At 40.5% G+C, this 15,561-nt stretch overlaps 1 protein-coding gene across 1 annotated transcript; it reads right to left on the minus strand.

The window, feature by feature from the left end:
* Nucleotides 1–721: 721 nt before the first annotated feature.
* LOC112577236 (probable leucine--tRNA ligase, mitochondrial) lies at nt 722–15,196 on the minus strand. Its single transcript, XM_025260267.1, has 24 exons — nt 15,068–15,196; nt 14,377–14,538; nt 13,957–14,046; nt 13,210–13,436; nt 12,886–12,946; nt 12,453–12,542; nt 12,202–12,345; nt 11,938–12,051; nt 11,550–11,672; nt 11,323–11,347; nt 10,491–10,595; nt 10,136–10,251; nt 9,745–9,798; nt 9,415–9,525; nt 8,910–9,028; nt 8,505–8,671; nt 7,269–7,442; nt 3,640–3,731; nt 3,311–3,401; nt 2,518–2,675; nt 2,299–2,376; nt 1,928–2,086; nt 1,440–1,508; nt 722–981 (listed from the first exon to the last, which is right to left on the minus strand). Exons 2-24 carry the CDS (start codon nt 14,494–14,496, stop codon nt 772–774), a joined length of 2,697 nt encoding a protein of 898 aa, XP_025116052.1. The 5' UTR covers nt 14,497–14,538; nt 15,068–15,196; the 3' UTR covers nt 722–771.
* Nucleotides 15,197–15,561: the final 365 nt, after the last annotated feature.

Genomic DNA, 15,561 nt, shown 5'->3' on the forward strand with positions numbered 1-15,561 from the left:
GCTTATGACATACAGGTGACATTTACGACATACAGGTAATGATTACAGCAGACAGGTGACGTTTACAACATATGAGGGATATTCCATGTCCGTCCAAACCAGTATTTTGCTCGATTTCAGTGAGTGTAGACCATGCGGACTCGATAGAGTACTTCCTCGGGTGTTTCCACATTTTTCCCCCTCCTAGTTTTCCCAGGATGGAGAGAAGTAGATGCGCGTTCCACCGAGTGATCCACCAGTGCCGTCAGCTCGTGATCGTGACTGGTTTCGGCGATTTGGCAGTGGTCATTTCAGCTATGATGACAAATAAGGGCCTAAGACGTCAAGAAACCCAGACAGTCTACAGTTTACTTGTTTTCTATTACAACAAAGAAAAGGCTCTGGCAATCTGGGATTCTGGTCCAAAATATTTCATGTACTTCTATGCTTAACTGGTAACTTTCTCCTTAAATGTGAATGTCAAAGACCTCATTATTTTCAGGAGTAAAGGAATAAATCAATAGCCTTCATCATTGCTAAAGTGGTTCAGGAAACATAAATTACCTCTTTTTTTTTAGGTTCATTCCCAACAACTCTAGTCAGGTTCACTTTTCCTTCACTCATTTATTCACACACATGCCAGTACACCAACTTTCCTTCAGAATAAGAATCACAAATGAACTGTACACAAATGAAATGAAAAGTATTCATTCACCTTCATAAATAAAAACATTCGACAATGTACCGAATAAATGTTTATGAGTTGATTAGAGTTGATATCACCCCTTGACTTTACTTTGCTGCAGCTTTCTTGTCTGTGATAAAATTGATGAAAGCCTGGAATCCTGGCTCATGACCAAACTGAACAGCCTTGAAACTATGACCCTGACAATACTTCTGGTATTTAGGATCATGGCGTACAAGTTCATGTGCAATGTTCAAAGTCAGGGAATCAAACACCTGACGTGGAAGAGGGATAACTCCACTTTTGATGTTATTGATCTGGAATAAGCAAGAGAATGCTATCTTGTCATTTACCTGCTAATAGTCATCTGCCAATTCTTTCCTGCCCTTAAAGGCAAGCAACAACATAGTAAAGCCTTTAAAATATATCTTAAAATTAAGTGTAACTCCACTAATACACTTTAACTGACCAATGCTTTCTGTGAAGAAAATTAGTGTACAGACCACACCATATTTTTTAAGATTGCAACTCAATCATGGTGCAAAGCAGTAGTCCAGATGGCCAAATTTCAGCGGTATCACCTGAATGTTGTGAAAGGGCCATTTTGCCAGCTTACAAGACTGAAATACTTTCTATTTTACTAAAACCTACTTTTTCATTACCTAAAAAAAGGTATTACTGTTGTTCAGCAATTTAAAAATTTTGTGCATGTTATGTTGCAGAAAATTTCAAGGAAGCTACTTTTAACAAAATCAGAAAGAAAGATGAAATCCACCTGGAGAACCAAGGGACGTTTCCACTCATCATCAATGGTAGGCCAGGTTTGGTGCAGAACACTCTTCTCCTGAAGCAAAAAGTGTTAATGCAAAGTGCGGTCATCCTCATGTACCTTACTATAAACTGTTCTTCCTGTGTGATTCTTCTTGCATGTTATTTTCATTCTTATATTAGTGTGTGCATGTGGGTGCATGCACCTGTGAGGACATGTTTGTGTGTGGCAGGGAGTGTAGCAGACTTTACATGGACTAAACAACTAGTGAGATCTCCATGTATTAGCTGGTACTGAAGCAAATAAAAGGCAGTGATCGAAACAATGCTAATTACAGATCTGAAAAAAAAAAACGAAAATCCATCTGCCAAATTTGCTTGAAAAAGTTGCCCATAATCTGTTCTTGTTCCCTTCAAATACAAGATTTCACCATCCTACAGTGGCAGGTCTCTTACCCAGACATATTTCTGTGACCTACAGTGAAAGACACTTACCCAGACATATTTCTGTGAAAGCTTGCTGTGAGAGATGCTGGCCAGGGCCGTCCATAATTCACACATTAAACTTGGACAGATGGGCGCCAGCATAATGCACAAGTCAGCCAGGCATCTCTGATACTGCTGGCTCTCCATGGCGACATGGCCTGGAACTTTCTATAAACAGACCTTAACAATCAACTAGCGATTTCACGGAAAAAGACTCTCAGATAACACAGAATAAATTCATGATACTAACCACTGAGGAATCTTGTCTACACTAAAATATAAATTCTTTTAAAGAAAACACTATGTGCACATACAGATGTGCTGTGACAAGCACAAAAGCATAAATATCATTCCAAGGTGAGATAAACAACTCCACTTACACCAAGCGTGGATGTGAAGTCCTGCATATGGGAAATGGCTGTATTCAGTAAAAACTTCTTTGAAAACTGTATTGTGGCCTGATATATAGAAAAACAAACCCAGATACATTAGCACAATGACTGAAGAGGCTAAGTCGAGCAAAAAAAAAAAATGAAAAACTTACATTGGAATAAGCAGATAGGGAGAATCAGAACTGGAAAAAAAGGAAGATAACACACCCTGCTGACCACAAGGTTTCTGGCCTCGAACAGGTTTTCCTCCCATTCCTGAAGCTCTGCATCACTGCACTTAGTATGGCTGGCAGAAGTAAAGCTGTTAATGTAGCTCCCAACCAGCTTCCAAATACGGACCTGCCAGCGCAAGATCCCGACAAACGCTGTTGACAAAAGGCACAGATTCATGCTACTTTCTTAAGTCCACTTGTTGCTACCTGATTCTAACAGAGCCAGAGATACAGGCAAGCAAATATATTTACATACATTCGTTGTAAATAAGAAGAAGTGAACATGAGATATACATTCATTGAATATGAGCAGAAGTCAACAGGAGAGAAAAGAAGTAAAAATTAAAAGAAAAACAAGAAAATGGGAGAAGGAGAGAGCACAAGTGTCAGGTGGCAAAGACTTATTTCATACGCTTCTTACTGTCAGAGTGTGAGAGGGGTGCAATTGTCAGGTAGCAAAAACTGTAAATCATATCAAATGCTAATTGTCAGAAGTAAATATAATCTTATCCCTATTTAGACATGTGACCTCCATGCACAACTAAAATCTCATTTAAGCTCTGTGAAATGGAAATGGGAGTCAATTCAGGTGATGTCAGCAAATCTTGAAATCTGTTTTTGTTCCTCTTCTCATGGTCTTGCAAGCTTTGGAATGTATATCTAGCTATTTATACAAGAGGTCTACCTGTTAAAACTAGTTTTAAAATGGCAGAGAAATGAAAGTGTGATAGATTAAGTTTACAAAAAAGAAACATGATTAAAAGGTTCAGTGAAATGATTTCCCAGACCATCATTGGACCATTTTCTGTCAGATTGAGGTGAGACAGCTGATAAGATACAAAGTCGTGTAGCATCCACACCAAACTCCTTCAGAACATCCTGCAACCAGCACAACAACAGCCACATACTCACAAGATGTAACAGCAAAGATATTTTTCAATATGCTGTTAAAGAATAGTATACTTTTCAATGAGTGACTTAATTGCTCTGTACTGTATGCCTCTCCAAATTTTGTGCCAAATGGTGTAATCAAGATAAACAACAGGAAAAAAGCACACAAGACTGCTACCATAGTGATTGTTTTCCTGTTAAAAAATAAGTGGAAATAGAATCTTACCTCGGGATCTACTCCATTGTGTTTTGACTTGCTCATCTTTTCCCATTCCTCTACAAGAGGATTTTTGGTGTCCTTTTCCACTGGTTTAGTTCCTAAAATGTCAAATTTCTATCTTAATGAACTTGAATATTAGGAAATAAAATAGCATCTTCCTATTTTATTTTTATGTCATTAGATTCCTTCAGCCCCTGTGGGACCCCGGGGTATGCTTGCCTAGCAAGCATTGTAAGAATAGGGTCCCTGCGATCCAGCCAGGCATGTCGTAAGAGGCGACTAAGGTGGACACCTCACCTAGAGGTAAATAGGTTTGTGGTAGGCTAACAACCCCACCATGTAAAAAAAATCATGTTACAGAAACTAAAACCCAGAGAACTCGTCACAGATGGCGAAGGTAATGAAGCCACACCAGGAGACTGGACTAATGACGGATGACAGCCAAACCGAAAGGGAGCTGGCGCCCCGACAGCGGATATACTGAAGCCGAGGCAAAAGTTGGGTGGGGTGCTGGAACGTCCAGACCTTGTACCAGACTGGCAGGATGCTCCAATTAGTCAAGGAGTTTGACAACTACAACTTGGACATCCTGGGAGTCAGTGAGGTCAGATGGACCGGCACGGGAAAGAGGAGACTAGCGTCAGGACATACCATCTTGTTCTCAGGAAGATCAGACGCTCAGCACTCTGAAGGAGTAGCTCTACTCCTCAACAAGAAAACGGAAAAAGGCACTGCTGGAATGGAAGCCTTATGGACCCAGGCTTTGAGAGCAAGATTCCATTCAAAGTACACCAGCTGACAGTGCTAGCCTGCTATGCACCAACAAATGACTCCGAGGCAGAAGACAAGGATGCTTTTTACGATCAGCTCCAGGCAGCCTCAGAGAGCGTTCCAGCCCATGACATGTTGCTCATCATCGGCGATCTCAATGCCAAGGTGGGAAGTGACAACACCTGCAGGAGCATGTCATGGGCAAACATGGAATCGGAACCATCAATGACAACGGAGAGAGACTGGCAGATTTTGTGAAGAAAACAACCTACTGATTGGTGGCACACTCTTCCCACACAAAGACATCCACAAGGCAACGTGGACATCACCAGATGGGATCACAAAGAACCAGATAGACCATGTCATCATCAACCGAAAATGGAGGAGTTCACTTCAAGATGTTAGAGCCTACAGAGGAGCAGACGTTGCCAGTGACCACACTCTTGTGATAGCCACAGTTTCCCTGAAGCTACGTCGATCACGAGGAAAACAGGCACGTCAGCAGAGAGTGGACTCCGGCAAACTAAAAAGTCCAGCCACCGAAAGGGCCTTTGCTATGGAAGTAAAGAACAGGTTCCAGGCACTAGGAGACCAACAAGAGATGACCTTAGACGACTTCAATCGAGTCTTACAGGAATCAGGAGAGAAAATACTGGGCTTCCAACGAAAAAAGAAAGAACAGTGGATCAGAGAAGAGACATGGAAGAAGATAGAAGAGAGAAAGTCAGTCAAACAAAGAATCAACAGCACGAGATCTGAACGCCTGAAGGAACAACTCAGACAAAGATACACAAAACTAAACAAAGAGGTAAAGAGGATGGCAAGAACCGACAAAAGAGACCATATAGAGAAACTGGCAGATGAAGCAGAAAATGCAGCAAGTAAAAATGACCTGAAGACGCTGTACAAGATAAACAAACAGCTAAACAACGGGTTTAAGAACAGTGATGTGCCAGTGAAAGACGTGAACGTAAGTCATCGAGGAGAGGCAGGAAAACTACAGCGCTGGAGGGAACATTTTGAGTCGGTTCTGAACAGACCAGATCCCCCTCAGCTTGCAGACATCCAGCCAGCAGCTACAGACCTCGACATCTGCACAGACCACCAAGCCTGGAAGAAGTGACAGCAGCAGTCAAGACAATGAAGAGCGGCAAAGCACCAGGGGCAGATGGAATAACAGCAGAGATGTTGAAAGCAGATATAAATGTGACAACTCCCAAGCTGACTGAAATCTTCAGGCAAATTTGGGAATCAGGCAGTCCCTGTTGCGTGGAAGACAGGGCTCATCTTCAAGTTACCCAAGAAAGGAGATCTTGGAGACTGCAATAATTGAGGGGCATAACACTTCTTTCCCTCACCAGCAAGGTCTTCAGCAAGATTGTTTTTGTCAAGACTGACGGCAACTCTTGAGAAAGACCTCCGACCACAGCAAGCAGGATTTCGCCCTGGGCGATCCTGCTCTGAACACATCTTCATTCTGCGACAGATTCTGAAACAGAGCAACGAATGGAACACACCGCTGTACATCAATTTCATCGACCTGGAGAAGGCTTTTGACAGCATCCACCGCGAATCCTTATGGAAGATCCTGAGGCATTACGGAGTCCCTGCAAAACTTGTTCAGGTCATTGCAATGCTGTACAGCGATTTCAAATCCCAGGTTGTCTGTGACACGGAGCTCACAGACCCTTCAACGTCAGTACCGGGGTGAAGCAGGGCTGCATTCTGTCGCCGTTCCTCTTCATCCTGGCCATGGACTGGATCATGAAGACTTCCACCGACAGTGAGAGGAGAGGGATCAGATGGACCATGACTATGACAGCAACAACAGCGCTGGAAGACTTAGACTTTGCTGATGACATTGCCCTGCTGTCACACCGCCACCAAGACATGCAGGAAAAACAAAGGCTTCTCAGAAACAGCTGGAAACCTTGGCTTGAAGGTCAGCACAAAGAAACGAAAAGTATGAGAGTGAATGCCAGAGTCCAAGACAGCATCAAACTAAATGGAGAAGAGATTGAGGAAGTTGACAGTTTTCACCTATCTTGGGTCCAAAATGTCAAACACCGGGGATGCGGAGGTGGAGATTCGAGCCCGACTGGCGAAAGCCAGCCAGGCCTTCGCCTCACTCAGGAGCACATGGAAGGCAAAAAACATCAGCCAGAAGATCAAGCTGAGAATCTTTCAAGTCAAATGTGATCAGCACCCTCCTTTACGGATCAGAATCTTGGAAGATGACCAAAACCATCAGTAACAAGCTTGACGTCTTCCAAAACAGATGCCTCAGGCGCATACTTAACATCTTTTGGCCAAATACCATCACCAACGAAGAACTCCACCGAAGAACTGAAACCGAGTCCATCACCACGCAGGTTCAACGAAGGCGTTGGCGATGGATTGGACATGTGCTCCGCCAGCAGACAGCAGACCTGTCCAGAGTCGCCTTACGATGGACTCCAGACGGCCGAAGAAAACGAGGCCGCCCAAAGGAAACTTGGAGAAGAACAGTGGAAAGGGAGATGAAGGGAAAGGGCTGGACATGGGGTCACCTAGAGCGGGTTTCAGCCGATCGACATCGGTGGCGGACTCTGGTTGAGGCCTTATGTGCAACCTGATGCACGAAGAGGAATAGATAGATTCCTTCAGGTTGTTTTGGCTACATACACACCTAATTCAGATGATGCAAATAACCACAAACCAGCATGTCATCACAAGCATGCTTGCATGCAGGTATTTCTAAACATGTGCATGTGAGAGAGTGTGTGTGACAGAAAGTGTTAGTGCATGAGTGCACATAGGTGCAACATGAATGTGTGCATGTAGATACATGCATGTGTGTGTGAGAGAGGAAAGAGATCTCTCACCTGTGAAGTCCACCTGATCTGCCTTCAAGTACTTCCCAGTCTCCTTCACTCGAAAACTTTTCCCCAACACCATCCCTTGTGTTAAAAGACTGTCAAATGGCTCTCTTCTTCCCAACAATCCAACATCATGGAGGAAGTGACAAAAAAATCTAGCAAAGTACAAGTGCATGGTTGCTGAAACATAAGAAACAATCCTTGAATGAAGTTCTAGCTAGTCTACGGTGTGTTTTGCCTGGTTACAAGTTACTTTATATGTAAAAAAATAACCTATGCAAAATAACAAAATTATTAGAAACTAAAAACTCAAATTCCTATTTGACCATTGAGCCTTACAACTAAATTCCTGAGCTTTCTGTATCGGGACATATATGGCATTCTGCTGCAAATAGTATTACAGCATAAACAAATAGAATTATAAAAAATTATTATTATTGCTCTATGCAGAGAGTTTCAAGGAGAGAACATCCAGGAAACAGATCGCTTTGTGTATCTGGGGAGCATAGTCAACAAGGATGGTGGAGCAGATGATGACCTCAAAAGCCGCATCAACAAGGCCAGGCATGCTTAAAACAGCCTACATCCCATCTGGAACTCCTGAGCATTATCGTTCAGCAGTAAGAACCGCATATTCAACACTAATGTGAAAGCTGTCCTACTGTATGGTTCTGAAACCTGGAGAGTGCCAAATACCATCAACAACAAGCTCCAGACCTTTACCAACTGATGCCTATTCTGGGAATAAGATGGCCTGAAAAGATCTCCAACAGCAGCCTGTGGAAAAGAACCAACCAGAATGCCATTAGCCAAGACATCAAAAAGTGCAAATGGGGCTGGATAGGACACACCCTGTGCAAACCAGATGACACCACTGCCAGGCAGGCACTTGACTGGAACCCTCAGGGGAAGAGGAGAGTAGGGAGACCAAAGCAGACTTGGAAAAGAACAGTAGACAGCAAGGTAAAGGACGCCGAAACCACATGGGCCCAACTGAGGGCCCAAAACCGGGTCTGCTGCCGAGGAGCTGTGGCCCTATGTTCTTCGAGGAGTAACAAGGAATAAAATAACACAAAGAGTACCATCTATCTTTGTCATGATACTGTGCGTTATAAGTTCCTATTATTATTATTTAACAATAAAGCAACAAATAAGGATTTAAACACCAGAGGGCTTGAATGTTTTGGTCAATAACAAGCCTAGAGAAAAACAGTATTGTTACATGTACGTGCACACACACACCATGTTCTTTGCCTCCAATGTAAAGATCAACTGGCATGTATTTATCCACTGTATCCCTCTTGTAGGGAGCGCTGGTGTTATGAGGGTCCAGGTAGCGCAGGAAGTACCAGGAGGAGTCGACAAAGGTATCCATTGTGTCAATTTCCCGTTTAGCTTCTCCCCCACACCTGAACAAAGGAAGAAATATGCACATGACATGGCATCAAAAACACTAAACCCTAAGAAGTGCTCTCAGGTTCTTAAAGCTACTTCTCTTTACATCATCATACACATCAAATTTTTAGTTTTTAACAGGCCCAATAAAGGCACTGTTTTAGAAAGTAGATGTAATATATACTTTTGGTTTAGATACAGATTCATTGGCATGTGATTCCCTAACAATGAAAGGCGCCTACTGCCACAAACCTGGGACAGGTCACGTTGACCCAGTCATGTTGCTGGCTTAGAGGAGAAGGTCCATGTCCTGTCAAACCTGAGATGGGAGGCAACTCAACAGGAAGCTGATCAAATGGCACGGGTACTGCCTGCAACACGTCACAAGGACAACAAAACCATAACGTAACTCATTAGCTGTTACAAGTTTTAGCTAATGAATATAAACCCTCAAGCATGCCAGTTAACCTGTTTGAGGTGAAGCTTTGATGTACATCCACAAATGTACCAATTTCTATTATTTTCAAAAACAAATTAAATGAGAATTTTAATGACTTTTATTTCATTTTCCTATCTAATTGCAATCTGAATCTAACTTGAAAATACATTGGGGAAAAAGATATTTTTAAATACAAGGGACATTTTTAAACAGTTGTTTATACATAAGGTCACACTCAGTGCTTGCTGTTTGAAGCTATCATTCCAGCAGAAAATTAACACATAAGCTTGAAAGATCGAAAACCATCTCCTTCCTCACCTGACAGGTGTTGCAGTGAATAATAGGGATTGGTGTTCCCCAGTAACGCTGTCTAGAAATGAGCCAGTCTCTCCCCCGCTTGCTCACATGTTCTCCTCCCACACCTTTTTCCTGTTGGCCAGTCAGAAGGTGAAAAAAAATGCCTCTACTGCAGCCTTATAACAATATTTATGACACTAAGTCTGTGCTAATATATATGCAATCACTCATACTTAATGTAGTTTGCGAAAAAAAATTACCAGTTACTAATCACAGCAGACTTCAATCTGCTCAATTATTACTGTTATGAGTGTAGTCACTGCTAAGATATGATAGTGTCCTTAATCCTACCAAAGCTATGTGTAGAACTGCTTCAAATGCTTCTGATCGTGTCAATCCATTCAGCTGAAAATAAAAGAATAGTTTCAGCTGGACAAAGAGTTAAGATTCTCTTGTTCTAAAATATTAATAAGCAAATGATCTGAGCAAACATCAAGCAACAAGAGAAACAAGAAGCATGAATAACAAACAAGCCATCCACCTGTCAGCCAAAATCACTGCAAATGTCCAATTTGAGATTGGTCATTACACATATTGGACTGTCTTGACTGCCAACATTGGACTGCCCATTATCCTGTGGTTGACACTTATCTTCCAACAAAATCTTCCATATCCTATGTTACATAAGGTTTATAAAGCACGCACATCATATCCTGTTACCTAAGTTTCATAAAGCACTCACATCATGTGAATTAACAATACATTCATCTCCATCGGCACGTTTGCCTAAAATTTCCAGGTACTTTAAATTCAGCGAATCTGCCAGGCACCGAGATGCTTCACTGATGCTTGGAATTCCTAGAACAGACTGCAAGACTTTCAGACATTTAGCACATTTGCACACTAAAAGCTGCCACAAAGCAGTCTTTCTCCTTATATTAGAAGTGAGAAATATTATGCTCTACAGAGCAAATTAATCACAGTATCACTTTTTTTCAAGAATATTGTTTAGCATAACTTTTCCATCAACTTCTAATTACTACAATCAAAGTATCCCTCATCTGAAGCATTTTTACAGAAATCAAACTCTTTCTCACCAAGCATGACATTATTGTGGTAATCAAATTGTGTTGACTTGGATACAACGATAGGAATTCGTTCTCCTGTAAAAGGGTGAACGGCAGCAACTGATAAGATCTTCTCTGAAACACAAGGAAAACATTCATCAATGCAAACATGCATCACACAACAAGAAGTTTGGCTGAGCTACAACCTATAAATTCACCAGCTGTACTTGTTTCTGCAGCTTTGTATTGTGCTAAAGACCAACTCTTGGAAGGGAATATCCACAGCATTCTACAGAATGGCCAGGATATGACACAATGTAGAGTGCTGTGCAGTAGCTCCACCAGGGTAAATCAGAACAGCAGACATAGATTTACAAAGCGTTGGAGGTTAACTCCCTCCCCACCAAGAAACACCCCAAAGTTTTAGCATAACACTATAAACATATACGATTAGCCCATTGTGAAAGAGCAGTGCAAAGAAGGGTTATATTAAGGTGTAGAGAAATCCAAAACCTAAAGGCTTTTATGACAGTGAAGTAGTTCACTGTGTTTACAGTAAGCCATGTCTCTGTAACATTTCATTTTTTGATAAACAAGATACCCATTTCTGCTGGGTAGCAAAGGAAGCTGGCCTTCAGTCAGTGATCTTCTGCTTCTCAGTCAAAAACACTAATCACCAGACCAAGAAGCCCACCCAACAGAATAAAGTCTAAAGCAAAGTGTTGAAGCTTTGTTATCATTCTATACTTCTGGATTTTTTAGCGTTCTGAATTAAGCAACATCTTTGTGTGTGTGTGTGTGTACATGTGTGTGTGTCCTCACAAGTGCATGCATGTGGATGCTCTTACATGTGTTTACGTACCAGTGCTCACTGGGTCTGTTCCCACCTGCGAACAGAATAAACATGTTTTCATCTTAGAAAAATATGCCTAGCAGAAACTACTAGTCCAATGACCCATTGTCTACCAATTAAATAAGCCACCTAGTCTTACATTAAAAAATGCTGTAAAATAAATTCTTATTCTTGCTTGTACGCTGACACATGATTTAACACTGTGAAGATGTGCAAACATAGAAAGCTGCATCAACCTTATATAGATGCTGTTGATTTAGTCTGTGGTCTGGTGACACTGCAATATATGCCACTCCATAAACTGCCTCTGGAGTAGGTGTGTAGATATGAAGGGGTTCAAACACCATATTTTCTTGTCCCTGCAACATTCATCAGTACTGCCATTGTAAGCATGCATGTGCATATATATATATGAATGAACATATATATGGTTAACAAACAGCTTAAAAGACTTACATAGAATAAACAATGATGATAAATTTGAAGAAATTGTATGAAAACATGGATGAAAAGCATTTTAGCACCTGTAGATAGAATTGTAATATTAAAATTGGTTACGTGAAATAAAACTTTTACATTCACTTGTGGGTATACATAATGCTGACCACAAGAAATTCCAGTTACCTCCAAAGCAAACTTTAGTTGTGTGCCATCACATTTCCCAATCCAGTCTTGCTGCAGGCTGATAATATCTTTCCACAACTCTGCGTTGACCTCATGGAGGCCATCATACAGTGACTACACAAAGCAGCAGGCACAGAACATATATATGCCACTGAAAAAGGTTAGCACAATCCACAAATCTCTCTCAAAATTCATGTATCTTATATTATTTTATACCATAGTTTCACTTAGATTAAAGGATTAGGAAAACACATAAACTTTTACCTGAGCCTTGGCAGTGGTCTTGATGTACCACTGTTTAAGGTACTGTTTTTCAACAATGGCCCCAGAACGCCAAGACCGCCCATGTTCATCAATTTGTTCATCAGCCAGAACTGTCATGTCTACTGGATCCCAGTTTACTTCACCCTAAAGATCAATAAAGGAAAAAGTATATGTCAGTTTTCTTTGTCATCAGAGAGCCTGTATTATAGGCTCAAGGTATTAAGTGCAACATTTCATGATAGAATGCGTACCTCTTTCTGATATACAAGTCCTGCTTCAAACATTTTCAGAAAGATGTGTTGTGTCCATCTGTAGTAAGCAGGGTCACAAGTAGCAAACTCCTGAAGACAGAAAACTACTCATCACCATGTTGGTGTCAACAGTCCATGAAATCTTTATTTCGCCCATACTAAGATGCTAAAATAAGAAATCATGCTAAAACTTTACCATCTCTCACCAGGTGCAAAAAACTATACTCAAGCACTCTTGTGCTTAAAATATTCATAAAACAAAAATTAAAAATACAGACATAATAAACTTGTTTTAATCATCCAGTGCAAAAGGATAATAAATGACACCACTGATATGCTGACAACTTCTCAAACACTACAATAATAAAATAAAAATTTTGAAAAGAAAATTGCAAGAATGATGGGGAAAACAAGAAACAGATGCAGCACCTACCCTGTTCCAGTCAAAACTACAGCCAAGTTGCTCCAGCTGTTCTTTCATGTTCTTGATATTTCTGGAATGGTTGTACATGAATCATGACAAAGTTGCTAAAAGAGAAGGATTTATTTGTCAACAATGAGGCATAGGTATCTCTTATAAAAGTTGTTTTATTATGACAAAATATGCTGAACACATTGCCAAGCAAACTGTGTACGCATATTTTTACGAATAATTGCTTGCACCAGAAAAAAAAAATATCCTCAAGATTCTGTTAAATGGAATATTTGATAAACAGTAATGTTGACAGTAGAATTTACTGACAACTTTTGTACTCACTTGTATGTCCATTCATCTGGTCGCTCCCCTCTTTCAATGGCAGCGTTTTCTGCAGGTAGACCAAATGCATCCCACCCCATTGGATGGATTACGTAGCGACCTTGCAGTCTCTGGAAGCGAGCCATGACATCACTTATTGTGTAGACACGAACATGACCCATGTGTAGCTTGCCACTGGGGTATGGGAACATGGACAGCACATAGTACTTTTCTTTAGAGCAGTCTTCCTGCAAACAAAAACTAAAAATTAATCTCTTATCACACTTCAGTAAGATGATCTGTATCAAACTGACTATTATGTAAGGAAATTAATGAAGAGATTATTACTTGCATGAAAATTTATCTTCACCCAAGATTAGTGAAGAAAGAAAATGAAGCCTGTTACTGATTCTCAGTGAAGGTGAGGGGATAAAATAACACATGCTCTCCATTATATTTAAAAGGATAAAAACCAAGGTCTGCTGATGATTTGAAGGAAGCAATGCTCAGTGAAGAAAAACTGTTTATTTGGTAAATCTCCAGAAATGTACCACTCGATAATTATAAGTAACACAAATTCCTAAGATTTTTTTAACTTTAAAAAGCCACAAAGTTCATCCTTCAATAGTGGAATCACTGCACTGAAGAAAATGGAGACCATGTTGAATTAAGGATTTTACTTTTCTTCCACTCCTAGTTATTAAAAGATACCAAACTATAAAGCCACATGTTTTATGAGGAGAAAGCTCATAAAAATATTCATGATACCTGCAAGGATTGTAGACGGTCTTCCTCCTTAATGAGCGGAATCCAATGCTTTTCAATTTCTTTGCGCTTTTCTATAGTAAGATCTTTTTCCTGAAGAAAAAAAAACATGGGGAGTTGACACTGTGATAGAAACACAGAATCTCTTATGACTTGTGAAAAACTTACAATAAGCTGGCAACAGCATTTTAGGTTCTCAATGCTGGATAGCTTAATTAGTTTGAATTCCACACAAAACACACAAGAAGGCATATCGAGATGAGCAGAATTCAAAGCTTTTCATTGATTAAAATGCTTGAATATGGTACAGCAATATTTAAATCTACTTTTAAAACAAAAAGTTATCACGATGCATATCCTGCATTTAGGGCAGTAATTGTTGCAAAGTTGCATGTTTGTGCAGACACGTATGCACATTCTTACCCAGACTTTTGTTTTGCTGAAGAGAAAGCGACATGACTGATAAAGTGTCCATCCTTGTTTCCGCTCTCGTATATTGTGAAGTACACAACACGTCAGGTTTTTCAGTACTGTCGGAGTCATTGTGAATGTGTCTTTTGTTTGCTATTTATAAAGGTCAAGCAACTGCAAAATTAAATAAAAATAACAATTCCTTGTTATTACAGGTTTCTACATTTTAAAGTTTTAGAAAATTCTTACTGTTTTATCAATGCATTAACAGACATTAAAATATTTATTATTACAGATGCTAATGTTATCTCTCATTGTCTGCATCTATTTGTGTACATGACTTAATGCAGTCACCACATCAAGCATCGACTCACACACAGATCGCACACTTCCTCAACTTGAATGAACAATTTCGAAAAATTAAGTCAAGATATGTAATTAACTGATCCCTTATTACAAATTTGTTTAGCGACGTTTAAGAAGTTGTTTTTGATGAATAGTGAGGCAGGGCTTCTGCTTACGCAAAAAATTGCGTACAGTACTCATTAAAAGTTCGGAGGACCCCTTCAGTTTTCGTCAATGGGGTCCCATTCAAATTTGGGCGAAGAACAGGGACCCCTTAAAAATCTAAAGAAGGGGTCCCTGGGACCCCAAAGAATTTAGCCTTAGCAGAACCCCTGAGTGAGGTGTGCTTCTTTCTCACCTTGTGGAGGACTGGGCGCAGCCATCTTTCCCGGCATTGCGTGATACGTCATCAGTTTCTGCGCTCCTAGCAGACGACAGAAGTGTTCCTCTCCTCCTCCCTTTGATCCGGTGACCCGCCGCCACAGGCCCAACTCGCACGTGCATAGCAGTTTGGTAGCAGAAGCCCGGACTATGGGGCGCCAAGAGAGCAATTTTCCCTCTGATTTTCTCTGTCTAGCCATGAAATACATTTTGTACTTACAGAATCCATTCTAGAGCTACAATGTTTTATACGTACACATGCCTTCTATGTTTATACAGTTGCAGTTCTATCAATCTTTATTGTCTGTACCAGGCATAATCTATGATAGAAATTGTTCTTTTGCTCACAAAATAATTTATACATGTGAACATAACATAATGTGTATGTATAAAAACATACACACCCATATATAACGACATTAAACACGCACGCACACTTAATTGTACCCTCTCACACAAACAAGATATCGA

This window comes from Pomacea canaliculata, linkage group LG12, assembly GCF_003073045.1.
Source record: "Pomacea canaliculata isolate SZHN2017 linkage group LG12, ASM307304v1, whole genome shotgun sequence".
NCBI classification, from domain to species: Eukaryota; Metazoa; Mollusca; class Gastropoda; order Architaenioglossa; family Ampullariidae; genus Pomacea; species Pomacea canaliculata.